Below are 25,000 nucleotides of genomic sequence, written 5' to 3'. Positions count from 1 at the left end.
TTTAAGTCCATTCTTAGTTCTTGTTTTCCGCACTTGTTGTGCGCAACAGTCTGCTTTTAAACATAATTTCATTAATTTGTATTAATCATTGTGTTTGAAAATCAGCTAAACGGTTGTTTTACATTTGTATTATTACTGTATGTGCTTTGAAATTTTTAAATAGAGTTCAATGTAGGCAATCTTTTATCCTCCTCACTATAACTTTAGGAGTCACGTTGAGTCACTGCCCGGCAAATCACACTGCACAGTGCACACTACACGTGTGTGTGTGTGTGTGTGTGTGTGTGTGTGTGTGTGTGTGTGTGTGTGTGTGTGTGTGTGCGTGTGCGTGTGCGTGTGCGTGCGTGCGTGTATACGGTGGAATTTAACAGGACAGGAATTTCTTTAGTCAAGGTTGGAGACGGATACTTTCTCTTTGCATTCAAAGAGAGAGAGAATCCCCTTTGTTACTACAGGGTTATTTATATTCCTCCAGGGTTGGCTCAGACCTTCATCCTTCAAATCAGCCCCAACGCCAGTGGCCCTAATGCCTGTCCTGGTGTACCTCCCTGCCATTCGATCTCAATCCATTAAACCATTATGGTCACTAAAAGCACCGAGAGGGTCTCTGAAAACTGCTTCCATTTTCCCTACCCACGCAAGTCCTCCCTGTGGAATAGGGGAACACGGGATCTCAATGTCGATGAAGGGCAAAGAGTCTTAGTCTGGACAGCTTTAAGTGTGTGTGTGTGTGTGTGTGTGTGTGTGTGTGTGCGTGTGCGTGTGCGTGTGCGTGTGCGTGTGCGCGTGCGTGCGTGCGTGCGTGCGTGCGTGCGTGCGTGCGTGCGTGCGCGTGCGTGCATGCAGGCACAGATGTAGCTATTGTAGAAGTCACATTTTTGCCAGATGCTTGAAAAGCGTCTGGACAACATGCTCACCTACCTCTACTACTAGCGACCGTAGTCGACAATTTTTCCTCATTGGCTGCCTCTAGGCTGCCTCTAAGCCAATGGGAGACTTAACCATAAAACCTATAGTCTGAACGGCATAAATCCCATACTCTAAACGCTGCAACATGCAGCCGTATTGGCTGCATACTCTGAACGCCGCAATGTGAAGCCGTGAGCAGAGGCTGAGGCACACAGACTGTGTTCATAAACGAGAGCTTGCTGCAGCGTCATAGTGTAAACACAACATTGCGTAACACAAACATTGATATGTTGGCTTTCAACTCTCAACTCTCAGTAAGACGTCAGCGATGATGATGTACGATAATAAGAGCGCCCTTCACTTCACAGTTAACACAGGTGTGATTTTTATTATAACATAATAATAATTGGAATTATATTATTTGCTTGCTGTAGCCTATATACTGTGCCATTGTCTGCAGTACTGATGCAGGGTAGGTGGAGGGTAGATTCATGAATGGGGGACTTCTGTCAGTCCCTTGGCATAGCGAGTGTGGGCCGAGCCCACATGTGTTTAAAATAAAGTGCCTCTCCTTTACAGGACCCCAGTGCCACTTCAGGAATGTGACCTCAGTGCTTCCCAGTGTCCAGCAGGATAACCAAACAAGGCTGTATACCCCCCACCCCTCATAGAAAACCTAAATCGAAACCAGTCGGTATGCCCCACAGCTTTGTAGCCGGAATGAAGATGTGTGGTTCTTCAAAGCCTTGATTTAATTACACTCATGAGTTGAAGGTACGGGTGCGACATTTTTACTATGTGACTTACAAGCATGTAAATGGGGAGAAAATGAGGACCAGGAGTGGCAATGAACCATGTTTTGGAGGGGCTGAAGGAGTAAATATGTGGTTCATTGGACGTAACATTCCTGAGCTCTTCAAAGTGCCTCATGGTTTTAAGTAGGCCTAGTTGGTTAAGGGGAGTTGAGTTTTTGAACAGTTGTGATATTTTTGTCTATTCAAGCGCAATAGTAGGCTACATATAATACTGTTCAAATCAGACAAGCCCCATGTGTGCAAAATGTGACACTTTCATTCAGTCCCTGCATCCCTAGACAGCAACAACACAGACATACTTTATGTCTAGCACAAAACAACATGTCACAGAGAAGTGTATAGAAACACTAAGAAAACAAAATATAAGCAATTAACATATGACAGAACAAAATGTTTTTGAAGTATGTGTGGCAATATCAACGACCACACCACCAAATAAAGAAGTTTAACGGCTTTTATTAACTCATTTAAGAAGTTAAATCCAGGGCAAGACGAACCCCCATCATGGACCTGTAATAAGAGAGAGGTTAGAGAGGGAGTATACTGTAGTTAGTAGGGCTTTTATATATGGCCGGAGGTGACCTGATTGGAGGTGGCTTGATAGGAGGTGGAGGTACAGTAGCTGGATTGGAGGTTTGCAGATGATTATTTAAGTGACAGAGTTTGGAAGCGCTCATCAGTAAAGCGTATCTGTAACATGTGTTTTTTATGGGGTGGGGTTGTTAGCCCCACGCCCAACCCCCAACCTGGAGGACCTTTCGTCCTGAAACCTGCCCGGCTTGGTAGAACCTGCCAGGGGTATGACCCCTGCCGGTATAGCCCCCAGGGTCACGGAGGAACACAAGCCTCCCCACCACCCCAAGGTAACAACACAGGGGAGGCATAGACCAGATTGCCACATTGCGCATCAGCCTGGAGCAGTCACTTGAGTGGAACTCACCGTTATTCATGAACTTTATCGATTACGAGAAGGCTTTTGATAGCGTGGACAGGGAGACCCTCTGGAAGCTTCTCAGACACTATGGTGTACCAGAGAAGCTAACCAACATCATTAAAACACGTACCAGGGAATGACCTGCAGGGTGATCCATGAGGGCCAACTCACCGACGCCTTTGGCGTAAAAACGGGAGTGAGGCAGGGGTGCCAGTTTAGGGGTGCCTTTCCTGTTCCTGCTGGCTATGGATTGGGAAATGAAGCAATCCACAGCAGGCAAGAAAAATGGCATTCAGTGGACAATGTGGACGCAGCTATAGACGATCTGGATTTTGCGGACGACCTGGCCCTTCTATCTCACACCCATCAGCAGATGCAGGAAAAGACCAGCACCATCGCAACTAACTCCGCTCGCCTCGGTCTTAACATTCACAGAGGGAAAAGCAAAGTCCTGAGAGTGAACTCTTCCAGCACTGCACCCATCATGCTGGAAGGCGAAGCACTGGAGGAGGTTGACGAATTCACCTACCTTAGTTGGCAGTATTGTCAACAAGCAGGGAGGAACAGATGCCGACGTGAAAGTCAGGATTGGCAAGGCAAGGGTAGCTTACCTCCTTTTTTAAAAACATCTGGAGTGCAAAATACCTGACCACCACAACAACGATCAGGATCTTTAACAGCAATGTATAAAGTCAGTCCTACTTTACGGTGCAGAGACATGGAGGACAACAGTGAACACCACAAACAAGATCCAGTCATTCATCAACACCTGTCTGCGACCAATCCTCCAGATCCGCTGGCCTAACACCATCAACAACAAAGAGCTGTGGCAACGCACCAACCAAAACCCTGCTGAGGAAGAGATCCTCAAAAGGCGTTGGAGATGGATAGGCCATACTCTCCGTATACCAGCCTCAAACACCACAAGGCAGGCCCTCAAGTGGAACCCCCAAGGGAAAAGAAAGAGAGGTCGGCCACGAAACACCTGCCGCAGAGACCTGGAGGCAGATGCAAAGAATATGGGCCACACTTGGGGACAGCTGGAAGTGTTGGCTCAGGATCGAGATGCTTGGAGAACTCTTGTCGGTGGCCTAAGCCCCAGAAGGGGTAATAGGCGTAAGTAAGTAAGTAAAGCATCAGTAAAGCAACCTCCTGCTGCCTCCTGCATTATGCATGAAATTCAAAACAGGTGGTATGCATGGGCTGTTGAGTGATATCCAACGAGCACTTCCAAACTCCAACACTTAGGAAACAAAATCACCTGCAAGGAATTTCTTGACAGGAAGTAGCTCATAACATGTCTACAGTGGATTTTTATGAAACAAACTCTTTGCAGATAGAAAGAGGATAATTCAAGCTTTTCGTACAGCTGCAATGTTGTGTCCGTTTGAAGTTGTTTAATACAATCAGATAGGACTATCCTATTTGGATGAATAGGCTGTCAATGGGAAATTGCACCTAGTTACCACCTTGCTGGCAAGATGACAGCGGTGTGCATAAGATCAATTCCTTATTCATTGAGACACTTTAGCTCAGGATTAACCATTTGTTGCAATGATATTGCATTTAGTTTGACGGTCTGCTCGTGTGATATTACAGATTAGCTGTGCAACATAGACATTTTATTGTTCCACCCCCTGTAATGTCATGTGGGTCAATACATCATCACCATAAATCATCATCAAGGCACCACTCACTTCACACTGAGTGTGATTTTGAGAGGCGCTAGCCCCTCCAAAGTTTGGCTTTCGGAATGACGTCATATGGCAGCCAATTCTATGGACTTTTAACGTTTGTTTAGAACACTATTAACAAACATAGAGTAGCAGCCAAGTCTATGCACTTTTAAGGTGTGTTCGATATACAGTAGGCACACTGAACACACTGCCAATACAAACTATTGAAACTAATAGGCGAGTGTGCTCCCAATGAGCATTTCCAAACGCACCCATACTGTTTGTTTTAGAGCAGTGGTTCCCAAAGTGGGGTCCGGGGACCCCCAGGGGTCCTTGAAGGAGTTCCAGGGGTTCCCCAGCTAAATGATAGTTAGGAACCAAATGGACCCTTATGTGTCTGTAACTCTGAGAGTGTACAAATGGAACCAACACGTCCATTTGGTTCCAGGGTCCATTTGGTTCCATTTGTACACTCTCAGAGTTAAATACAATATGAATTGGCGGTCCCAGAGATAGAAATACCATTAAATGGGGGTCCATAGACTAATATGCATGTCAAACTGGGGGTCCTTGAAATTAAAATGGTTGAGAATCTCTGCTAGAGCTAATGGGGGTCTGCGAGCTAGTGTCAATTTGGGGGTCCTTGATATGAAAAAGTTTGGGAACCACTGTTTCAGAGCACTAGATGTGACGTCATATGGCAGCCAAGTCTATCGACTTTTTTTTTTACTTTTTTTTTAAAGGAGCATTCAGTGATTTGGGTGATTTGGAAAACCACCCAGTCCGCCCCGGTAACAAAATGTGCACATGCACGCTCTACAGTGGGGGGAAGTGCAACAGGCCAACAGCATGTGCACCAAGGCTCAATCATGATTGGAGGAAGGCCCCTCTCATCCTGATTGGATGAAGGCTTTGCCACCCGCCACCAAAACTGAAACTAGGGTTTTTTGACCCCAGGGGCTCACTGGGGAGTGGGGACAGGGAGGAACTCCTTATATGGTCAGCACAATCTATAGTAGGGGGGATTATCCAAAAAATAAGAAAAAATAAGTGGTATTTGAATGAAGTGAAATCACTGAATATACCTTTAAAGATTTGTTTTTGGCTTTTGTGCCTGTATTGATAGTTACAGTGAAGACAGACAGGAAAGAGGGAGAGAGAGAAGGGGAGAGACATGCAGCAAAGGTCGTCATGAACGGGACTCGAACACGCGACACGCTGTCAGGCCGGAGCCTATATGTGGCATGCGCCTGGACCGCTAGGCCAGCGGGCGCCCCAAGTCTATTGACTTTTTGATGTTTGTTGCAGCACTTTTAACAAAAAGAGTAGCAGCACAGTTTAGAGCACTAGACGTGACGTCATTTGGCAGCCTACTCTATGGACTTTTAACGTCTGCTTACAGCACTTTAAACAAACATTAGATGCCCCTCACTTCACACAAGTGTGATTTTCTTTGCCCAGCTTTGTGTGTTTGAAACTTTGTGTGTACCCCATAGTGATGATTTGATTGGCTGAGCAATGTGTGTACCCATAGCGACAATTTTATCTGATTGATTGATCTGATTCTGTGTGTCCGACACAGAGAATTGAGGATAAAAAGTGAGGACAGAAAAGTGAGGATGCCAATTGTGATTGGCCGGAATGTGATGATGTACAGTATGATGATATATGATGATAAGAGCGCCTCTCACTTCACATGAGTGTGATTATTTTATTTAACTCAGTCATGGGTTCCCAACCCCACTTTGAAAAGCACTGGTTTAACTGATGGACATTGGACTATAAGCACCACTGGCAGGTAGTGTGTGCATTCAGCTCTTGTCCTTTGCCTGTCTTTCTTGAACCATAAACCCTTGTCCATATTTTCAATGTTCAAGTTCAATCCAATTCAAGTAAAAAAAAAAGTGATTCAATGAAGGAGTAGATGTACACCAAAGCAGCTGTACCACACTGTATCAGCCACCGCATTAGTAAATTAGGATGTTGGAGAATGGAAAGGATTGGATTGACTTGGTATGCACTGTTCCTGAGTGCCTGGGAGAGGTAACAGCCAAAAGGAGGGCAGTGACTGGCCAGGGCAAGAATGTGAGAAAAGATACTTAATGTTCTCTGTCATGTCGTCTGACCTGAATGGGTGCACTGCATGTTTAGTTGAGCTTGTTTAGTTTTCATTAGATTAGATTAGATTAGATTAGATTAGACAACAATACAGTACACAATAATGCATCATTTATAAACAGTATTTTCGATAGTAATAGCGTCTCTGTGCATTTATAGTTGGATGCATTGCATGTACAATAATGCTCAGAAAAAACCCTATTCCTACTATGCTGCAATTAAATGAACTTTTTTTTAAACCACCAGAAAATAAGTCACTAAAATCAAAACAAAACACTAGACCCTAATCCTCTGAGTCTCTGTATCCAATTCCATTCTCCATGGAGGAAACACAATGTAAAAATGTATTAGATAATGATTGTTTGCACGCTCTGCTGCTGCTAGCATAAACAGAAGGTAGCCTCTGGCAGAAAATCTCATATTTACCTTGCAGGTACACATACAGTAAATACATACATTGTGGGGTTTTGCCATTCGTGGCTCCAACACTATGGAACAATTTCCTGATTGGCAAAGTCAGTGTCATATTTTTATTAGCCTCTTAAGACAATAGACATAGCCTACATGTTTATACCTGTATGTATCTGAACAAATTCTTTTTTATGGTTACCAGTCCCCTAATTACTTTCTGTCTTTTCCCTCCTCACTTCTTCAACATCGTCTAACATCTTGGAAAGGAGGCAGAAAACATGATTTTAACAGACCCAGCTTCATTGGAGGTGGCTAGCTGTCAAGCTGCGCCTTACTGGCCAATATTAACCTTTCCACCATCTGTTTCACAGACCCTGTCCTGACAGAGAACTGACTCACATTGTCTTTGATTAACAGCTGTGGGTTTTTTACTCCACATACCTGTGTTCATTCAATATGGCCAGCTACTACTCAGTGCCTACCTGGTAAAGTGCTGTGCGCAACCTTTTCTTCTATATTGCATAACAATACTACCAAGAGTACAATTGCAGTAAATATTTTTTCCTTACATTATTTTGAACTCAGTTATTTATGAAGTATTTTCACAGCAATACTGTGAGATTTTCATGGATTTAACATGGGCAAATTCACTGTGAAGTCGGCATTGTGAAATACTGTTCCCAAAGAGAGAAAACTTCCACTGAAGTTGAATATGTTCTAGCTCTGATCCATAGCTCTAATGCAGGGGTCGCAAACCAAGTTGTTGAAAGAGCCATTTTCGACCAAAAATAAATTCAAAATCTATCTGGAGCCGCAAAGAAACTGTACGCATTATAATGCGGCTCGCCAAGCTTTATTATCTCCCGGGTTGCAACGAAACTAGCAGAATTTAGCATGCTTTCCCTGGAAATGTCTTTCAACGTTACTTTTGTTGTTGTTTGATAGCTTCTCACTGCAGATTAAACATACAGGCAGCCAATCTGCATTGTGTTTTTCGTCGGCTATCTTTCTTTTTCTACAGGGTAAACATTATACATTTCCATCGATTCTTTGTAATGCTACAAAGAACGCCTGTTGCAGACCCCTGCTCTAATGCAACGAGCTATGTTACTCTCGACTTCCTGCACTCGCATGAAATGCAGACCAGCCTCTCGACTGTAGTGAAAATAAAAATAACGTTTTCACTACTCACCAATACAAAGACGGCTTGTGTGATTACAAAGCCTACTTTCCACGGTGGACGCACTCTGAGTCCTCCACCACACGTATAAAATGCACTTTTTGGCCAGAAAGGGATTATTTTTCACCGGAAGGAAAAATCTTGTCGGGGTATTCTCTTGGCAATATCGGTAGAGGGCGCAGTGGAGTAACAAAGTATTTTTCTTCTGGTTAAAAAAAAAACCTTTTCTGGACAAAAAGTGTGTTTTCTACATGTGGTGGTGGCTGACCAGCCTGCGTGGGGGCCTAATGACGTCTAGTTACGCGGCTGCGAGCACAGGAAGTCGAGAGTAACATAGTTCTAATGCAATGGCATTAGAGCTTTGGACCAGACCTAGATAAGTTCCAAGGTTTATAACCTGACAACAGTGATGCTGTTAACAGTGTTATTTAAAGTAAAGGGATGTAACATAATGATGTGGTGCCAGGGTCCTTCATTTAGAACAAGTGGGGCAGCATGGCAAGCAGCTACTCTGACCTAAAAGGAATGCAATACCTCAGCCATTTATCCCTTTCGTTCTGAGGATTCCTTCTTTCTTTCTTTTTTTGTCCAGTCATCTTTTTCCTTCTTCTAAAACTATCTGACCAGCCGTCTCTCTCTCTCTCTCTCTCTTAATGTTGTCCCTAAAAGGAAAGCGTCCTGAACCGAGCCTCAATTTGCATTATTAGATTAACATTCTTCCTCGGGGCTCAGTCACAGTAAATATATGTGAATCTGAATTCTTTCACGTACTTCTCACCCCCTCCCTTATATCAAGTGCACTGAGGGGAATGGGACAAAGCGTTGCATGAGAAAAGAGTTGCGCGCTAGAGTGGGGGCCGTGTGTGTGTGTGTGTGTGTGTGTGTGTGTGTGTGTGTGTGTGTGTGTGTGTGTGTGTGTGTGTGTGTGTGTGTGTGTGTGTGTGTGTGTGTGTGTGTGTGTGTGTGTGTGTGTGTGTGTGTGTGTGTGTGTGTACGCTTGAGCATGCAGATGGGATGCCTTTGCCTCAAAGTAGCCTGCCCCCCCCCCCCCCCCCCCCCCCCCCTCTCTCTTTCTCTCCAACTTTCTCTCCCTCAGATTCTCCTTTTTATCACTCAGCATCTTCCATGCCAATGAGGCAGCCCTGTCAGTCCCTAAACAGGGGAGAGGATGGAGGGGCGGGGGTAGCTAAGGGGAGGGGTTGGTTGGTGGGATTGACAGACAGACGCAGCTGGAGCAGAGAGAGAGAGAGAGAGAGACCTGCCAATGGTCCCACCCACCCACCCCACCAGAGAGAGAGAGAGAGAGAGAGAGAGAGAGAGAGAGAGAGAGAGAGAGACCTGCCAATGGTCCCACCCACCCCACCAGAGAGAGAGAGAGAGAGAGAGAGAGAGAGAGACCTGCCAATGGTCCCACCCACCCCACCAGAGAGAGAGAGAGAGAGAGAGAGAGAGAGAGAGAGACCTGCCAATGGTCCCACCCACCCCACCAGAGAGAGAGAGAGAGAGAGAGAGAGAGAGAGAGAGACCTGCCAATGGTCCCACCCACCCCACCAGAGAGAGAGAGAGAGAGAGAGAGAGAGCTACCACTGGCTGGCTGTCTGGGTCTGGGAACCCCTCATTCTATTCACACAAAAAATACACCCCTCCCTCCTTCTCTCCTCCCTTTCTCTCAGCCCTGGAGGGTTTTGTTCTCGCTGGGTAACTTTTGAGTGTGTCTGCGCGCGCGCGTGTGACTGTGCACAGTGACTGCACACGGTTGAATTACGCTTCTTCACATTTCTGGATTCCCGATTTCGTCACAGGGGTTTTCCTATTTATTTTTTTCATTTTTAAAATCTCGGCCCGGTTGGTCCACGACTCGTCTCCTCACCAGCCAGCCTTCCATACTAGCTAGCCTACTGCCAGTACCAATACGTGGTGTATAGCATCTCTCTCAGTCTCTGCTGCCGAGAAAACGGAAAAGAAGATAGGTCTTATCACTCCTCTTCGCTCACCGAGAGAGAGACAGAGAGACACAGAGAGAGAGAGAGATAGAGAGAGAGAGGATGGCAGCCTTCCTCTGAGCTAGCTGTGCGCGCACACAGTGGGGAACTCGCCGTAAACAAGAAAAAGCGAGACGGACAGGAGGAAAAGAAGAACTTTTGTTTTGTGAAGGAGGGGGAAATATAGTGTCGTTCGTATTATTTTTTTTAAACGAAAGGATTTTGGACGATGCCCGCCGAAGTGAAACAGGTTAGTGGTGCGTCGCCGTCCAGCTGAGGCTGCCTGTTTGCATGGTGCCTGCCCCCTCTCTCCCTCCTATCAAATTTCAACGTCTGTCATTTCATTATTGATCTCACACATGACATGTGTGTCCAATTAAGTGATTGATCATTCGTTGCCTCATGAGGTGATGTTTTCCATCTATGCATCAGTTTATAACGGTTTTACTCAAATGTGTCCTGCTGTCTGCACAGGGAGCGCACTAATCGATGCCCTTCAGGGTGGATGTGTGAAGTAAATACTGTGTGTGTATGTGTGTGCATTTAAGTGGCTCGTCTTCTTAGGCTATACGGGCGCGGGGCGCACACGTGTGAGTGTTTTGCGTGTAGCCTAGTAGCCTACAGCTATTATTACGCATCATCAGTTTTCAGTCTCGACCGTTTCTGGCTCCGTTTCTTTCTCGCTGTAAATAGCAAACATGGCATGATATAATATAGTCGGGGGCTCGCCTCGCAGGGAGCCAGCCAATGATATGAATTACGACTGCTCCCTCTGACACATCAACAGTCTCTGTCACTGGCATTTTGATAGCGGGTGGTGGATGGATATGCACCGAGAGGTCTGACTTTTAACTGGCACGCCTGGCAGTATCTGTTCCCGTCACGGTGCAAAGTGTTGAAAGTTCCTAAATGATGGGTTTGTGTGCAAGGCAGAGCGCAGAGGGGGGACAGGATTTATAGGCAGTGTGCCCGTAGTTGGAGAGATGAGGCGTTAAATGCTTTTGTTTTCTTCCCATGAGACACCACAGGAATGTGCTTTCTGAAATTGTGTACGGGCGCGCGTTGTGCCCATTGTGTGTGTACGTGTGTGTGTGTGTGTGTGTGTGTGTGTGTGTGTTGTGTGTGCGTGTGCGTGTGTGCGTGTGTGCGCGTTTGTGCGTGCGTGTGTGAGACTGTGTGTGTGTGCGTGCGTGGATGCGTGCGTACGTGCGCTCGTGTGTGCGTGCGTGCATGTATGTGTGAATGAGTGTGAGAGAGATATCTTTGTCTTTGAATAGGCTATCTGTGTGCGTGCATGTGTAATAGCATAGGCTGTATTTGTACAGGTGTGTATTGTGTAATGGCTGTTGTAAGTAGCCTGTTCTGTGTGTGCTTGTCTGTGCGCGTGCTCATAATAATGGCTGGAAGCGCTCCTCCTGTGTTGGAAACTCACCACAGACGGCCTCTCCCCTGCTGCGCTTGGCACTGAGTTGGCAGCGCTGAGACGCATGGATGGCAACGGGTAGGGTAGCCCTGAAACATGACGGCTGTCAATTATGACACAACCGTTGTGTGATCCATGGTCAGGGCTAGGCAACGGGTAGACCTAAAGCCATATCTCACAGGAGAGAGGACTCAGAGGAGAGACAAGACAAAAATCCTGTTTCATGTAGGCTAGGGCTATAGGCTATACTTTGGTGGCAGCAAATGCCGAAAATATCACATCTACATCTACATCAAGTTCACAATATGACTATAGACTACTATATATTCGGCATGTGCACACAACACTGTGCACAAAGTATTTAAGGTCAACTCTTCCTAGCACCTCTCTGAGCTCCCTCCCTTCCCTTGTTTGGGGGGGGCTCCTCTGACATATGCCAGCATTCTATCATTCTCAACCATTCATGCAACTCTGATAATGTGTTAACCGTTAACCCAGTGGATAAATGCCAGTCGTCTTTTGGTCCTCCCCAACAGTAGGCTGCTTACATTCCTTTCACCATTGTCTCTTATTTGTGCGTAGGCGTGTTGGTTTTGTGTCTCAATTCAAATGCAAGCTACAACTTAGAATTGAAATGACTCTCGTCATCTCCCGCAAAGGGATGATGAGAACCTTCCTTGAGGTCATCATCACATCATCATCCCAAAATGGAGTCTGTGTGCTGCGGAATGCCGCCCATAGGCTACCCGTGGAATGGAGGCTTGGGATAGTTCAGCCCAGGGTGCGTTGGCCTGGCAGGCTGGTACGGTAGCGTGACCTTTTCAACTTGGTTGGAAATTCCTCAGCCTGGGAGCACCTGCTTGGGTGGTGTGGGCTGCGTGGCGGGGGGGCGGCGTCCGGCGTGGTGGGAGAGGGAAGCTGTTCATTTCGCGGAAGGCTTAAATTGCTAGGCCTCGGCTACACAGCTATAGAAAAGAGCACTCCACGGAGCACATAATCTCCACCAGGCTGGGTTGCCTAGCCAGGGCTGTGTAAGACGTATGGGTTCCAGCTGTCAAGCCCGAAAAGGAATCTAGGAGGGACACTGTATTGACTTTTTAGCATCATTGTATACTGCTGTACTTTTTGCAAAACTGTTTATAAAGTATTCAGTCAACCAATCAAGCAATCAATTTGTGTCAATCTTTATGTGAAGATGAAGAAGTTAGAACTTCTTACAAACTTCTTTGCACATACAGACAGACACGAAAGCCTGGGGAAACCCAATGGAAAATCTGGCATAGGAAGTGGGAGTCAACTTGTATTTCGCTAACCAATAACAGAGGCGAACCAATAGGACCCACCGCCTGTTTTCGACCGGCACCCACCCCTCTATACCAGAAATCACACAGGCTGGGGCAGGCGACCGTGGGCATCTCTGTCACAGTTTTGTGACAGAGATTCTGGCATAGTATGTTGGTAGATGGGGACGTTTTACCAAAATAAACTGTGAAAACACCAAAATACAGCAAGAGGCCAGTGTGTTTTTACAGGTACACACTTTGTTGTTGGGACACAACAGGTTGAAATGAAAAAGTTTCATTCTTCTTCTCCATGTGTTACATTATTTTGGGGTTTCATTGTTATTTGGGCACTACTATTTGCAGCTTGTAGTGTTGTGACTGGTGTGCAAAAACGTATTCCTTCCGCATCACTCATGATTGACTGTTTTGCTGCATGACTGAGGAAAAAACAAGACTAGATCAAAACATTAGTTGGACTGTGTGTGAAACGTTTCTCATTATAACACTATACCACATTAGGCAACCTGAATAATTGAGTGAACGCTTAACAAAACTGTCCAGTTAATACGTCACAGAATTTTGAATTTCACTAAGTGGCTCGGGCCACTACGCAGCCCTCACACCTACCTCGCACCGCTGATCTGACCGATATGTTTGAGTCTTAGTGTCGAGAGCTTTGTCAAAGCTTCCTTTTTGTGCCCATATATGAAGATCTCTGTATTGTCAGTCCATGTCCCTTTCATGCCCATATACTGTATGGAGATCCCTCATGTCTAGGTTCTGGATATCTATATATGCCTATACATTATGGACATATAGGTTCTGGACAACCAAATATCTAACCACTCGATGGCGGGCACCACACTGGTGCCCGCTAGGTATATATGAGCGTATCGGGTTTGCTTTTGAATGTGACGTGGCCGTGGTCCCGGCTGAATTCCACCAGACTTTCTCCTGTACATATCTTATGTTGTTTCCCATTCATCTTTCCTACTTTGCATGTCAATAATGAATACAAAAGGTACCATGGACTGTCAACTCCACTCTTAAATTAAGCAAGTAAAATACATGCCCCCACACCATCCCATAGATGAACATCTGCTCACATAAATGGACTCATAAGCCCTGTAGATATTGAGGGAAGAGAAAGGTTAGAGAGAGAGAGAGAGAGAGAGAGAGAGAGAGAGAGATGCTGATCTTCTTCGACCTTGTCTTAATGCTGCGGCAGAGCTATAGAGCTTATAGTAAATGAGTTTTAGCTCTTGTGAAGATTAGCTGCATAGCCCTCAATTACTGGGGAGGTCTGGGCCCAGAGACCATGTTTCCACGATAAATATAGACCTGCCTTTAATTTTAGAATTTCATTATAGTTCAACAGGGCGGGACCCAAATTGTTTTCTGCATTCAAGTTGCCAACAAAGTGTAGTGTCACAAACAAATAAAGGAACAGGAGGATTTTGCCACCGGGGAGAAGGGAAAGCATTATACATCGAGTTACAATCTTGCCAAGGTCTGTCACACACTGTCTGTATATATGTGCCTGTTCCTCGCTCTGTCTGGCTCGGCAGTGAGATGTGAATCTGAATAACAAAGTAATTAATCAGTGCTTCAGTCTAAAGGTGGGGATCTTTCGATCCAGATTGCTTGAAATCTAAAGGAGCCTTTCGTCTGTAGTATCACTGAGTGAGTCTTTCTGTACAATTTCTTAATTCTGATGCATTTATTTCTTATCTTCATGTTTTTCTGTTATTCCCCCCCCCCCCCCCCCAGTATGCCATTCTCCCCTGTGCCTCTTTCCACAATGTTTCCCTTTCCAGGAGTGCCTACGGAAGTGCTTTCCTCCCAATATTGCATTCTCCTGAAAGTTTATATTGTTTTGATGGGCGCTAGCCCCTCCTACATACAACCGTCCACAAACTTCGTGTTAAACAAACATTAAATTGGCATAGTGTCTATTTGACGTCATATGATGTACAATGATAAGAGCGCCCCTCACTTCACTTGATGTTTGTACATATTATGTAGAGCATGAGAGGAGGTATTGTTTTCAAACGTGTGTGTGTGGTGTGTGTGTGGTGTGTGTATGGTGTGCTGTGTGCTCACGCAGAGCAGTGTGTGTGGTGTGTGTGTATGGTGTGTGTATGGTGTGTGTATGGTGTGTGTGTGGTGTGTGTATGGTGTGTGTATGGTGTGTGTGTGGTGTGTGTGTATGGTGTGTGTATGGTGTGTGTATGGTGTGTGTGTGGTGTGTGTGTGGTGTGTGTATGGTGATACACACACCTGGTGTGTGTATGGTGTGTGTGTGGTGTGTGTATGATGTGTGTATGGTGTGTGTGTGTGGTGTGTGTGTGGTGTGTGTATGGTGTGTGTGTGGTGTGTGTATGGTGTGTGTATGGTGTGTGTGTGGTGTGTGTATGGTGTGTGTATGGTGTGTGTGTGGTGTGTGGTGTGTATGGTGTGTGTATGGTGTGTGTGTGGTGTGTGTATGGTGTGTGTGTGGTGTGTATGGTGTGTGTATGGTGTGTGTGTGGTGTGTGTATGGTGTGTGTGTGGTGTGTGTGTGGTGTGTGTATGGTGTGTGTGTGTGTGGTGTGTGTATGGTGTGTGTGTGGTGTGTGTATGGTGTGTGTATGGTGTGCTGCGTGTGTGTATGGTGTGTGTGTGGTGTGTGTATGGTGTGTGTATGGTGTGCTGCGTGTGTGTATGGTGTGTGTGTGGTGTGTGTATGGTGTGTGTATGGTGTGTGTGTGGTGTGTGTATGGTGTGTGTATGGTGTGCTGCGTGTGTGTGTGGTGTGTGTATGGTGTGTGTATGGTGTGTGTGTATGGTGTGTGTGTGGTGTGTGTGTATGGTGTGTGTATGGTGTGTGTGTGGTGTGTGTATGGTGTGTGTGTGGTGTGTGTATGGTGTGTGTGTGGTGTGTGTATGGTGTGTGTGTGGTGTGTGTATGGTGTGCTGCGTGCTCACGCAGAGCAGTGTGTGTGTGTGGTGTGTGTATGGTGTGTGTGTGGTGTGTGTGTGGTGTGTGTGTTGTGTGTGTGTTGTGTGTGTATGGTGTGCTGCGTGCTCACCCAGAGCAGTCCGTGGGGTGGGGGATCACAAAGACCAGTGACCGGAAACATTGAAACAGTCAATAGTCTGTGTGACTAGATGGATCTCTATAAGCAGAAAGAGCGAAGGAAGGAAGGAAGAAAGGAAGGGAAGAAGGACAGGAGGAGAGGTGCAGTATCGTGTAAGATACTGTACACTCGTTAGTGCCTGCTGATTGATGACTCCATACATGTGTGTGCGTGTGTGTATTTCTGTATAATGGTCCAGCCCAAAATGGCTCTATATATCATGCCGCCATGCTCTCCGTGTTTCCCATTCCTTTCTCACGGCTGCTCTTATCGCATGACCCATGACAGTTTGACATGCAACTACTCCCCCGCCCCACCACACATACACACACACACACACACACACACGCACACACACACACACAGACACACACACACACACACACACACACACACACACACACACACACACACACACACACACACACACACACACACACACACACACACACACACACACACACACATACTGTCCCCACCTCTCTGCCTTTGATTGGGTGCCAGTTTTCAGTAACCCAAGCTGAAATTATATAGGAACAGCTGACCTGCAACCCAGACCCCTGTATCCCAGCATTACGCTCATCAACACAGTGAGCCAGCCTCCATGTTCAAACCCCACCACTCTTGTGCGCCAAGGAGATTAAAGCAGGTGATAAGAATGATTATTTACAAACACTGCATCCCTGAGGCATTATTATTTTCATGCAATTGTAAACCTTTACTTTAAATCTTTGAATTAGAAGTTTAGTGATGTTTGGTGACTTTGAAAGTCAGTTCATTACATGCACTGCACGTCGTTAAACCCCACCCATCTTGTGAAACAAGGACTTTTAAACAAAGAAACATACACAAATGCTTCCTGTTATGTTCCAGGCTAAAGTATACTCCTCCTATAGGGACCTAACACTTATTTTATACTCCATTGTACAATGGTTTTGTGTTCCATTTTATATTTCCGGCATGTGACACTGGCACACATTGTGAATCAATCTTTAGGTGTCTGGCCCATATGTTCAGTGACACAGCAGAGTGCTGTGGGCACCAGAAAGACCTGACCATCCCTCTCTGCCCCCCCAGCAGAGTGCTGTGGGCACCAGAAAGACCCTACCATCCCTCTCTGCCCCCCATATGTTCAGTGACACAGCAGAGTGCTGTGGGCACCAGAAAGACCTGACCATCCCTCTCTGCCCCCTCTCTGTCTTTAGGTGTCTGGCCCATATGTTCAGTGACACAGCAGAGTGCTGTGGGCACCAGAAAGACCTGACCATCCCTCTCTGCCCCCCCCCCCCCCCCCCCCCCTCCAGTTCCCACATCAGACACTCTCCGTTCGGTATTTATCCCCTCTGTCCCTCCTAACCCATTTGGCAGCCTGACAACGCAACCTAAAGCAGGCCTGGACATTCTCACTCACTGGCTGACCGACTGCGGGTGAGGAGGACCATGACAGCATCTCTCTCTCTCTCTCTCTCTCTCTCTCTCTCTCTCTCTCTCTCTTTCTCACACACAAACAGTTGGTCCTCCTGAGGCCCCTGCCAAGCATTCATCATCTTGCCCATGGAATTAAACAAAGAGAAATCCCACACTGAGTGGCAATGAATCAGGGCCTGGAGATGGATGCTTTCATATCTTCCTCTGTGTTTGGAAACAGTGTTAAGGGAGAATACGCCGCGCATTAATGAGATGGCAGCATATTATCCAAGCTAGCTGTCATATTTTTGCGGTGTGTGTGCATACGTGATCATGCGCACACATGCATTTCTTGCCGATCCCTGCATACATTACATTATTATGCGGTTTCTTCTTCTTGTGGGTGATGTGTGTAGTGTAGAATCCAATGAATTGTCGATGAGATCTCAGATGGTTGAGGGAGGTTTTCCTTCTACCCCGCTGCTAAGTAAATGCTTCAATATGTAACTGAGTCAGCTATACCATGAACCCCTTGCCTTTCCCTGAACTGGAGCAACGCAACACACATGAATGCACGCATGCACTCATGCACTCATGCACTCATGCACGCACACACGCACGCATGCGTGCACACACACAAACACAGTCCCACACACATACTACAAAAATATAATCGATTATCAAGATACCAAAAATAGCAGATCTACAGGCTCACAATAATTATGTTGTGATGTGATCAGCTTGTAGATCAGCTGTTTTGAGTATGTAAAATGGGGCTTAAGTGGTTAATCACGTAGAAAAGTTGTTAAAAAAGTTTCTCGTTGGCCTGGGCCATAGCTCAGTGGTCCAGGCACCTTGGCTGGCAATCCAGTCTGGCAGTGTGCCGCGGGTTCGACTCCCGATCCCGACGGCCTGTCTTCCCCCCATCTCTCGCCCCATTTCCAGTCATCCTACTGTCTGTCCCTCCAAAATTCTCATTGATTTGATATACTTTTTGGGGATTATTCAATCAATCAAAAAAGTTATACTGTAGGATGGAAGAAAATAATGGATAGTTGCAGCCTACAGAGCTACATCATTTGTGCTCCCTGCTTATTTACTTAGTGATTGTCTCCAGGCTGGGGAACAGGCTCTTGTTTCTGTGGGAATGGGATTCACAGTCTCCATGCCTTGCGTGCAGTAAACACCCCCCAATCTGTCTGTCCTTCAGGAAGACAGCAACGTGTTTTCTGATTGGACAGATAAGAGGACTATACTGGCCCATGCAGAGAAAACAGTAAAGTGTCCGTCACACTTCACCAGAGGCTGACCAGAGACGAAGGGAAGGAACCTGTCACGGTTTCCCTTCTCTCACGGCTGCATCCGATCCGAGGAGTAATTATTGCAGTGACAATATTTACACGGTAATCTCGTAGCCAAATTGCTGTGCAGTTACATGAAGCCATCGGTTTGGTTTATTATTAACTAGAGTGTTCTCATTATAAACAGCCCTGCCCTAACACAGTGAAATCATTTATGAGGTAGTTAGCATTAAAGCTATTTACTTGTGTAAAGTACTGTCAGCAAATAGTACACAATAGTACTGTACTGCTACATTAGTGCTGTGCTAGTATTGTAACTACTCCATAGCAATTCTACTTTGCAGACTGAAATGGTTTGATGCAATAAAGGAGGTATATTCTGTATCATGGGACACTAATGTGAGGTTCTAGTGGCCAAATGTAATAATATAATAATGTATAATAGAATCAAGGTCGAGGGGCCACTGCTATCTATTATTTGTGACCGAAGGTCGCAGTTAACTATGGAATCAAGCATTTCCCGTCAGTTAGTGTGTCGGGCACCATATATGTTGCCCAGGTCTCGTGACATCATGTGACATCATCAGGGATGGAGATGTGGAGACCCTGATGTCATAGTAAATGAGACCTGCTGTCACAGTTAAGCCCATATATAGATATCCCTGATGTCAACACTATTGGCCAGCAACTCTACATCTGACCTCAAACCCTTAGATCTCTATATATGTGGATATATTTCAGAACCTGTTCTGACATTCCATATGTTGATAATTCCCCATGCATCCTTCCTCTTCGATGTCTCCCTTTTGACTTATACCTGTCCATTCAAATGTCAAACACTAGACGGGCCTGCCCCAAAGTTAGAATTCTCAACAAGCCTGTGTGTGTGTGTGTGTGTGTGTGTGTGTGTGTGTGTGTGTGTGTGTGTGTGTGTGTGTGTGTGTGTGTGTGTGTGTGTGTGTGTGTGTGTGTGTGTGTGTGTGTGTGTGTGTGTGTGTGTGTGTGTGTGTGTGTGTGTGTGTGTGTGTGTGTGTGTGTGTGTGTCTCTAAGCATTCTGTGACAACAGCTACTGCACTAGTTCCTTCTTGATGTCTGGTAATTAGTGTCAGGAAAGAAGAAAAAAAAGAGCAGGTTACACTTTTTTTGTTGTTTTTCTTCTTAATAATTGTAATAATTTGTTGTCATTATTTGTCACGATCCGAGTTGGCTTTGTTCGAGGCTTACAGATCTTTAAATAAATACTAAATGTCTTTGGGGAAAATGCATGGGGAATTATCTCCTGGGCCTGTCGTCATCATGAAAGGGGGCGGGACTGCAACGTTCTATAGGCCACTGTGTCAGATCGCTTACATTCAAAACCCAACTCTACATCTCCACTTTACAGTATGTTTGATAGCTGATAAAAAGTAAAATGTGTTACATATGCATGTACATTGGAATTTATTTTCTTGTGGTGACATAGTGGTTTTTGTGTGCTTGACTGTTTAAAAGAGATAACGTGTGTGTGTGTGTGTGTGTGTGTGTGTGTGTGTGTGTGTGTGTGTGTGTGTGTGTGTGTGTGTGTGTGTGTGTGTGTGTGTGTGTGTGTGTGTGTGTGTGTGTGTGTGTGTGTGTGTGTGTGTGTGTGTGTGTGTGTGGTGTGTGCGTGTGTGTCTTTGCAGTTGACTGCACTGTAATTGGCTTGGCACCAAGGGGATAGTGGTTGGTAAAGGTACAGATGTGACAGTTTGTTTTTGGGCAGCGCTATGGCAACATTGGATGGACGAGGCCCCCCGTCGACCCTAAAGCCAGTGATTAATGACCCCAGGGGCTGTCGGTGCTTGGCAGTCAGCTTCACGTGTTTGCTTTGTGTCATTAAAGCCTGCACACAGAGAAGTAGTCCCATCTTCCTCACGTCGGTACGGCACCAGTTAGCGAGGTGTGCAGTGATGTATATGTAGACGATGTGGCCGGAGTTGGACTCTAATTGGCATCCTGAAAATACCGCTTGCCATGAATTATGCTGTAAGGCCACCGCTGTCTAGCCCGTCTCAGCAACAATATTGATAGAAGAGATTTAATTTCCGCTCAGGGAGGCGGGTGGGGAGAGATAGGGGGGGGGGGTCGTTGGATCGGTGAAGTGCATCGGAAGGACCGCGAAGGGACAAACAGTGCTCAAGGTAGACTATAGGATTAGCGGCTCATTGATAGATTGATGTGATATGTGCTATTTGTCCTGGAAGGAGCATTAGGACAGCCATTGATGCTGTGATCGATGAGGAGGAGCTCAAGAAGAGAAGTTCAGTCCCTACCTTTCATCCATTCCTAGTTTTTCCCCCATTCGGCGGTGGTAACTTAGTTACCACACAGTGGGCTCTGTGACTGCAAGCATCCTAGTTCAATTCCCCAGGTCTGCTATAGGGAAATCTGGGTGGGGCAAAGTGAAAGTAAAACATAAACCTCACACCTTGAGCAAGGCACTTAAACCTCAGTTGCTCAGTTGTAGCTCCCAAGTGGTCGTCTGTAGAAGAAGACTGTACTGGTCAGTTTGTGTAACCATATGAATGTGAAGCAGGGGGTTTCTATAAAAAGGCATCCATGGCCGGTCTACTTCCTGGATGAATAAACCTGAACAAAAGTCTCTTCCTGTATGTCTACTGCACACTCACTGACTTTCACTTAGACCCCAAGATCAGCGTGTTTGGTTCTGGGCCCCTTTTCAAAAGAACTAGGGCTTCTTTGACAGTTATGTATAGGCTCCATACATTATAGTCTCTGCCCCCTCCCTCCCTCTCCCCCCCTCTGCTGTCGCTGCTGCAGCTGGGGACCTCTTAAAGGGGCCCGGAGGGTGGAGAGGTCAAAGTCCTCATAGGGTTTCCTTCAAGCAGAAACACGGATACGAAATGCTTTCCTATACTTCTCCCTCCTCTGAGACCTCCTGTGGGTCCATGCACATTGTTCTGGTCAGAACATAACATTGTAGCTATGGGGATGAGGAATAATCATAAGGCTGCCTTCATACCAGAAATATGGGACATAAACATGCCTTTCGCACCGCCTCTTTCTGTTACAACCCCCTCCCCGGTCCATCATATACATTAACCATTGGTTAAAACATAACATTGTACATGTGTGTGAGTGGGAGAGTGGCTTGTGTTATGTCAGATTAACAACAAAAAGGTTCCTCTGTTTCAGTCTATAGTCAACTTCCTTTTGTATTCTTGAGAGACATACTAGTACGAAAGCAATGTGGGAGACAGCATAAGAGAGAAGTGCAAAGGAGGAATCCCAAGGCGCTGTTTGGGATTCGATCCTAGACCAGCAAAGGGGGCCCCCATACTCCAGAAAGTATGGGAGTCTTAAACATCACTCAACACGTCAACATCTCTGACCACCCTTGTGCGTGTGTTTAGTCTGGAACTTTCTTTTATAGATGGATTAGCCCACTTCCACTGCCTCTGGGGGCTGACTGGCCCCTGGAAGCTGTGGGGTGGACTTCAGGGAGGGAGAAAAAGGGGAAGGGGTGGTTGAGCCGGCATCGATCCTCCTATCATCGTGCCATCTGTCTCCCACTGCCTTCTGGGATTAATGATTCCCTCTGACAGCTCTTTAGCGGTAGCTCTGTGAGTGCAGGATAGCCCTTTGCATTACCTCGACATGTGGCTTACCGAGAAGCCCATGGTTTCAGTCATTGCCTGGTTCAATAGCTATGCTAGAAGCCGTGTAAATGACACTCTTGTACACATAGATAGAGAAGTGCTTAATCTCTGGCCTCAGGCCTGGAGGATTGAGTCCTGCCAGAACCTTCTCTCCTATGCCTCCTCTATCTTTGATGCCTCCCTCTCAACCTTTCTACTGATAAAATTGATCGTAATTCTTTTTTTTTTATTACGATTGATTGATTGATTCTTTATTTAAGTGTCATGCTTCCGAAGAAGCCCAGCCCATATGGACTTACAGGACACTTTTTACAGTTTAAATAAACAATGACAATGTTTTGATTACTCACTTGTAGGGAGTATGCGGTCGCATTTACTATGGAATCGTGCATTTCCCGTCAGTGTGTTGGTTGGTTGGTTGGTCACAAATAAAGTTTATTATTATTATTATTATATATGGTCACGTATATGTCAGTGTGACATTGCGACATCACGTCTCCAAGACACGCTATATATGGCCATGAACCCTAGCCAATCCTTTGACACCCTCTGCAAGGCTGTCCAGGCTGCCATGGACCCTGACGCGCCACGCAGATCTGAACTGACCTCATTAAACCCTGTACACTCAAGACATGCTTATTTTATGGCCAGTACATAATTAATTCCATATGTGTCCAAATTTAACTTTTTTTGAATTTTCGTTTTTTCATGTCATATGAAAGCAGAGAATCATAGCTTCAAATTTACATATTGGTTGTTCAGTTTGACCCACCAGTTTTGGAGATATAGCTTATAGAGTAATGTCTTGCAGAAAACAGTGAGTTGAGAAAACAGGCTTGAAAGGTTCACTTCTGTGGTCTCTAACATTACACCTAGCTACATACAGCATTTATTTCATATTTACATGTCGATTTCAGCTCTGACACTTATTTCAGACATGCTCTAGTTAGTATGTGAAGAGTCTGCCTGTGATATTAACTCATTTTGGAAAAAAAAAAAAAAGTTTTTCTCCTCTGGTGAAAAGCTGGAATTTGCGCGATGGCAGGCTCTCAGTCAAATCTGGTCACATAATGTTGATCTGACCCTTTAGGGCGAGGTCGCTTCTCGCCCTTAGGCCTCTTACTGGTTTAGTAGATGATTGTGGACTCTCCGTAGTTGTGGATTCTATATGGTATACGTACTGTGTGTGTGTGTGTGTGTGTGTGTGTGTGTGTGTGCGTGTGCGTGTGCGTGCACGCGCGTGCGTGCGGGACACGCGCACTGCACATATACAGTAGGGCTGACCAAGGACCGAATGTTGTTAGAGTCTGTTATTTTTTCTCCATATACCCTATATATTTCTGTCTCAACAAACGAATGACAAGGAGGTGGAGGCGGACTGCCCAAAAAAGAAGAAAAGAAAAGTATAGAAAATAGTCCATTGGTTGAGTTGCACTGATGAGGTCCAGTGGTTCATTGGAATGCTGTTTTCAAATTCCCCCCCATTGGCAGAGTGCAGACAATGATGGCTTTTACGGTTGATGGCTGGAATCCAAGGATAGGGAAAGTGTGAAAACAAGAGAGACAAGAGAAAGAGAGAAGGTGAGCAAGCAAACAATCGGATAGTGGATAGTGTGAAATAGAACAACAGAAAGCTGTTCAAACCACTGCATAGGTTGTTGGGACCACAGTGGCTCCTGCAACACCCAACTAGCAGCCACAAGCCCAACCTCAGCCTCGCCTACGCACACAAAGTATGATCACCAAGTGGCAAGAGTTCAGCCAAATCAGGAACCAACAACAATAACAAATAAACTCCCACCGTTTCTGCCATTCTTTGGTGTAACATTAGCTACTATGTCCCGACAATGGCTCCTACAGTTCAGTGGTCGTGGATGCATCCAGACACTGTGTCCGGCCTGTCACGTGCCATCGCATAAGACTTTCTCATTCATCTCATCTTCTCAACAAGCAGGCTGCTGAGGTTTCCCAGAGGAGCTGCCGGTGAACAATGAGAGTCATATGCTTCCCGGTCAAACGTTCCACTGGATTCCTTTGAGCTGTCTATTGATGCTCCACTGGTTGCATCTCCCACAGTGGGTTCTCCATGGCCCACTGTCTTTCTCCATGACTGTGAAATGCCATCCTGCCCCATCGCGCATGTAAATGCACATGCATAGACACATAGATAGGGCTCATGTACTCACACACGTAAATGCATGAGTGAAGATTAATACGATTACGGATTTTGAAATTGTAATTTCAATGACATTATGACTAACGTTGGTCTTCTACTGAGATTGATATAAGCCACTTAATGTAGAACAGCGTTCTGTGGTTTCGTATGAACAGAACGGATAGAGAAACCAACAGGATCCAGGATTTTCTTATGACGGAAATAACTGGTCGAAATCCATGGGAGATCTATGGTTCTCACGCGTTCAGCCAATGGAGTACTTTTCACTCATCCCTTTACCACCAGAGTGAATTAAACTAGTCCCATGACAGAAACAATGGACTGTAAACAAACACCTGAATTCTGATTATTTACCCTTTGTTTATCCACATTGGCTAAGGTTTTTTTTCAGAATTGTGTGGATCTTGCCTGTGTTTTTGAACATTATTTCTACTTATTTCTAACTTTATTTCTTTAAAACCCAGTATTAGGCCTATATTTATTGTTGTCTTGCGGACATGCTGCACACATTTCACTGCTCGTATTTCACTGCTGTACCTATATGAGAGAGTGACAAGTAACACCTTCTTGATTCTTGAATGCACACACGTTTCCACATACACCTTACCGTCAGTCACTTGCATACAC

General features: G+C 45.6%; 1 protein-coding gene across 9 annotated transcripts in view; it reads left to right on the top strand.

The window, feature by feature from the left end:
• Positions 1-25,000, top strand: part of arvcfb (ARVCF delta catenin family member b) — a 288,700-nt gene that overhangs the window by 113,730 nt on the left and 149,970 nt on the right. The window contains exon 1 of one of the 9 annotated variants that reach the window (XM_079516205.1): positions 10,097-10,275. The exons of the other annotated variants lie outside the window; for them this stretch is intronic. Coding sequence (XP_079372331.1) covers positions 10,255-10,275 — 21 coding nt within the window. The 5' untranslated portion in view covers positions 10,097-10,254. Of the gene's footprint in view, positions 1-10,096; positions 10,276-25,000 lie in introns of those variants that run through there. 9 annotated transcript variants of the gene reach the window in all.

Source organism: Electrona antarctica (assembly GCF_951216825.1).
Source record: "Electrona antarctica genome assembly, chromosome: 12".
NCBI lineage: Eukaryota > Metazoa > Chordata > Actinopteri > Myctophiformes > Myctophidae > Electrona > Electrona antarctica.
Note: the sequence above shows the minus strand (reverse complement) of the source record. Positions and strands in the feature narration are given on the sequence as shown.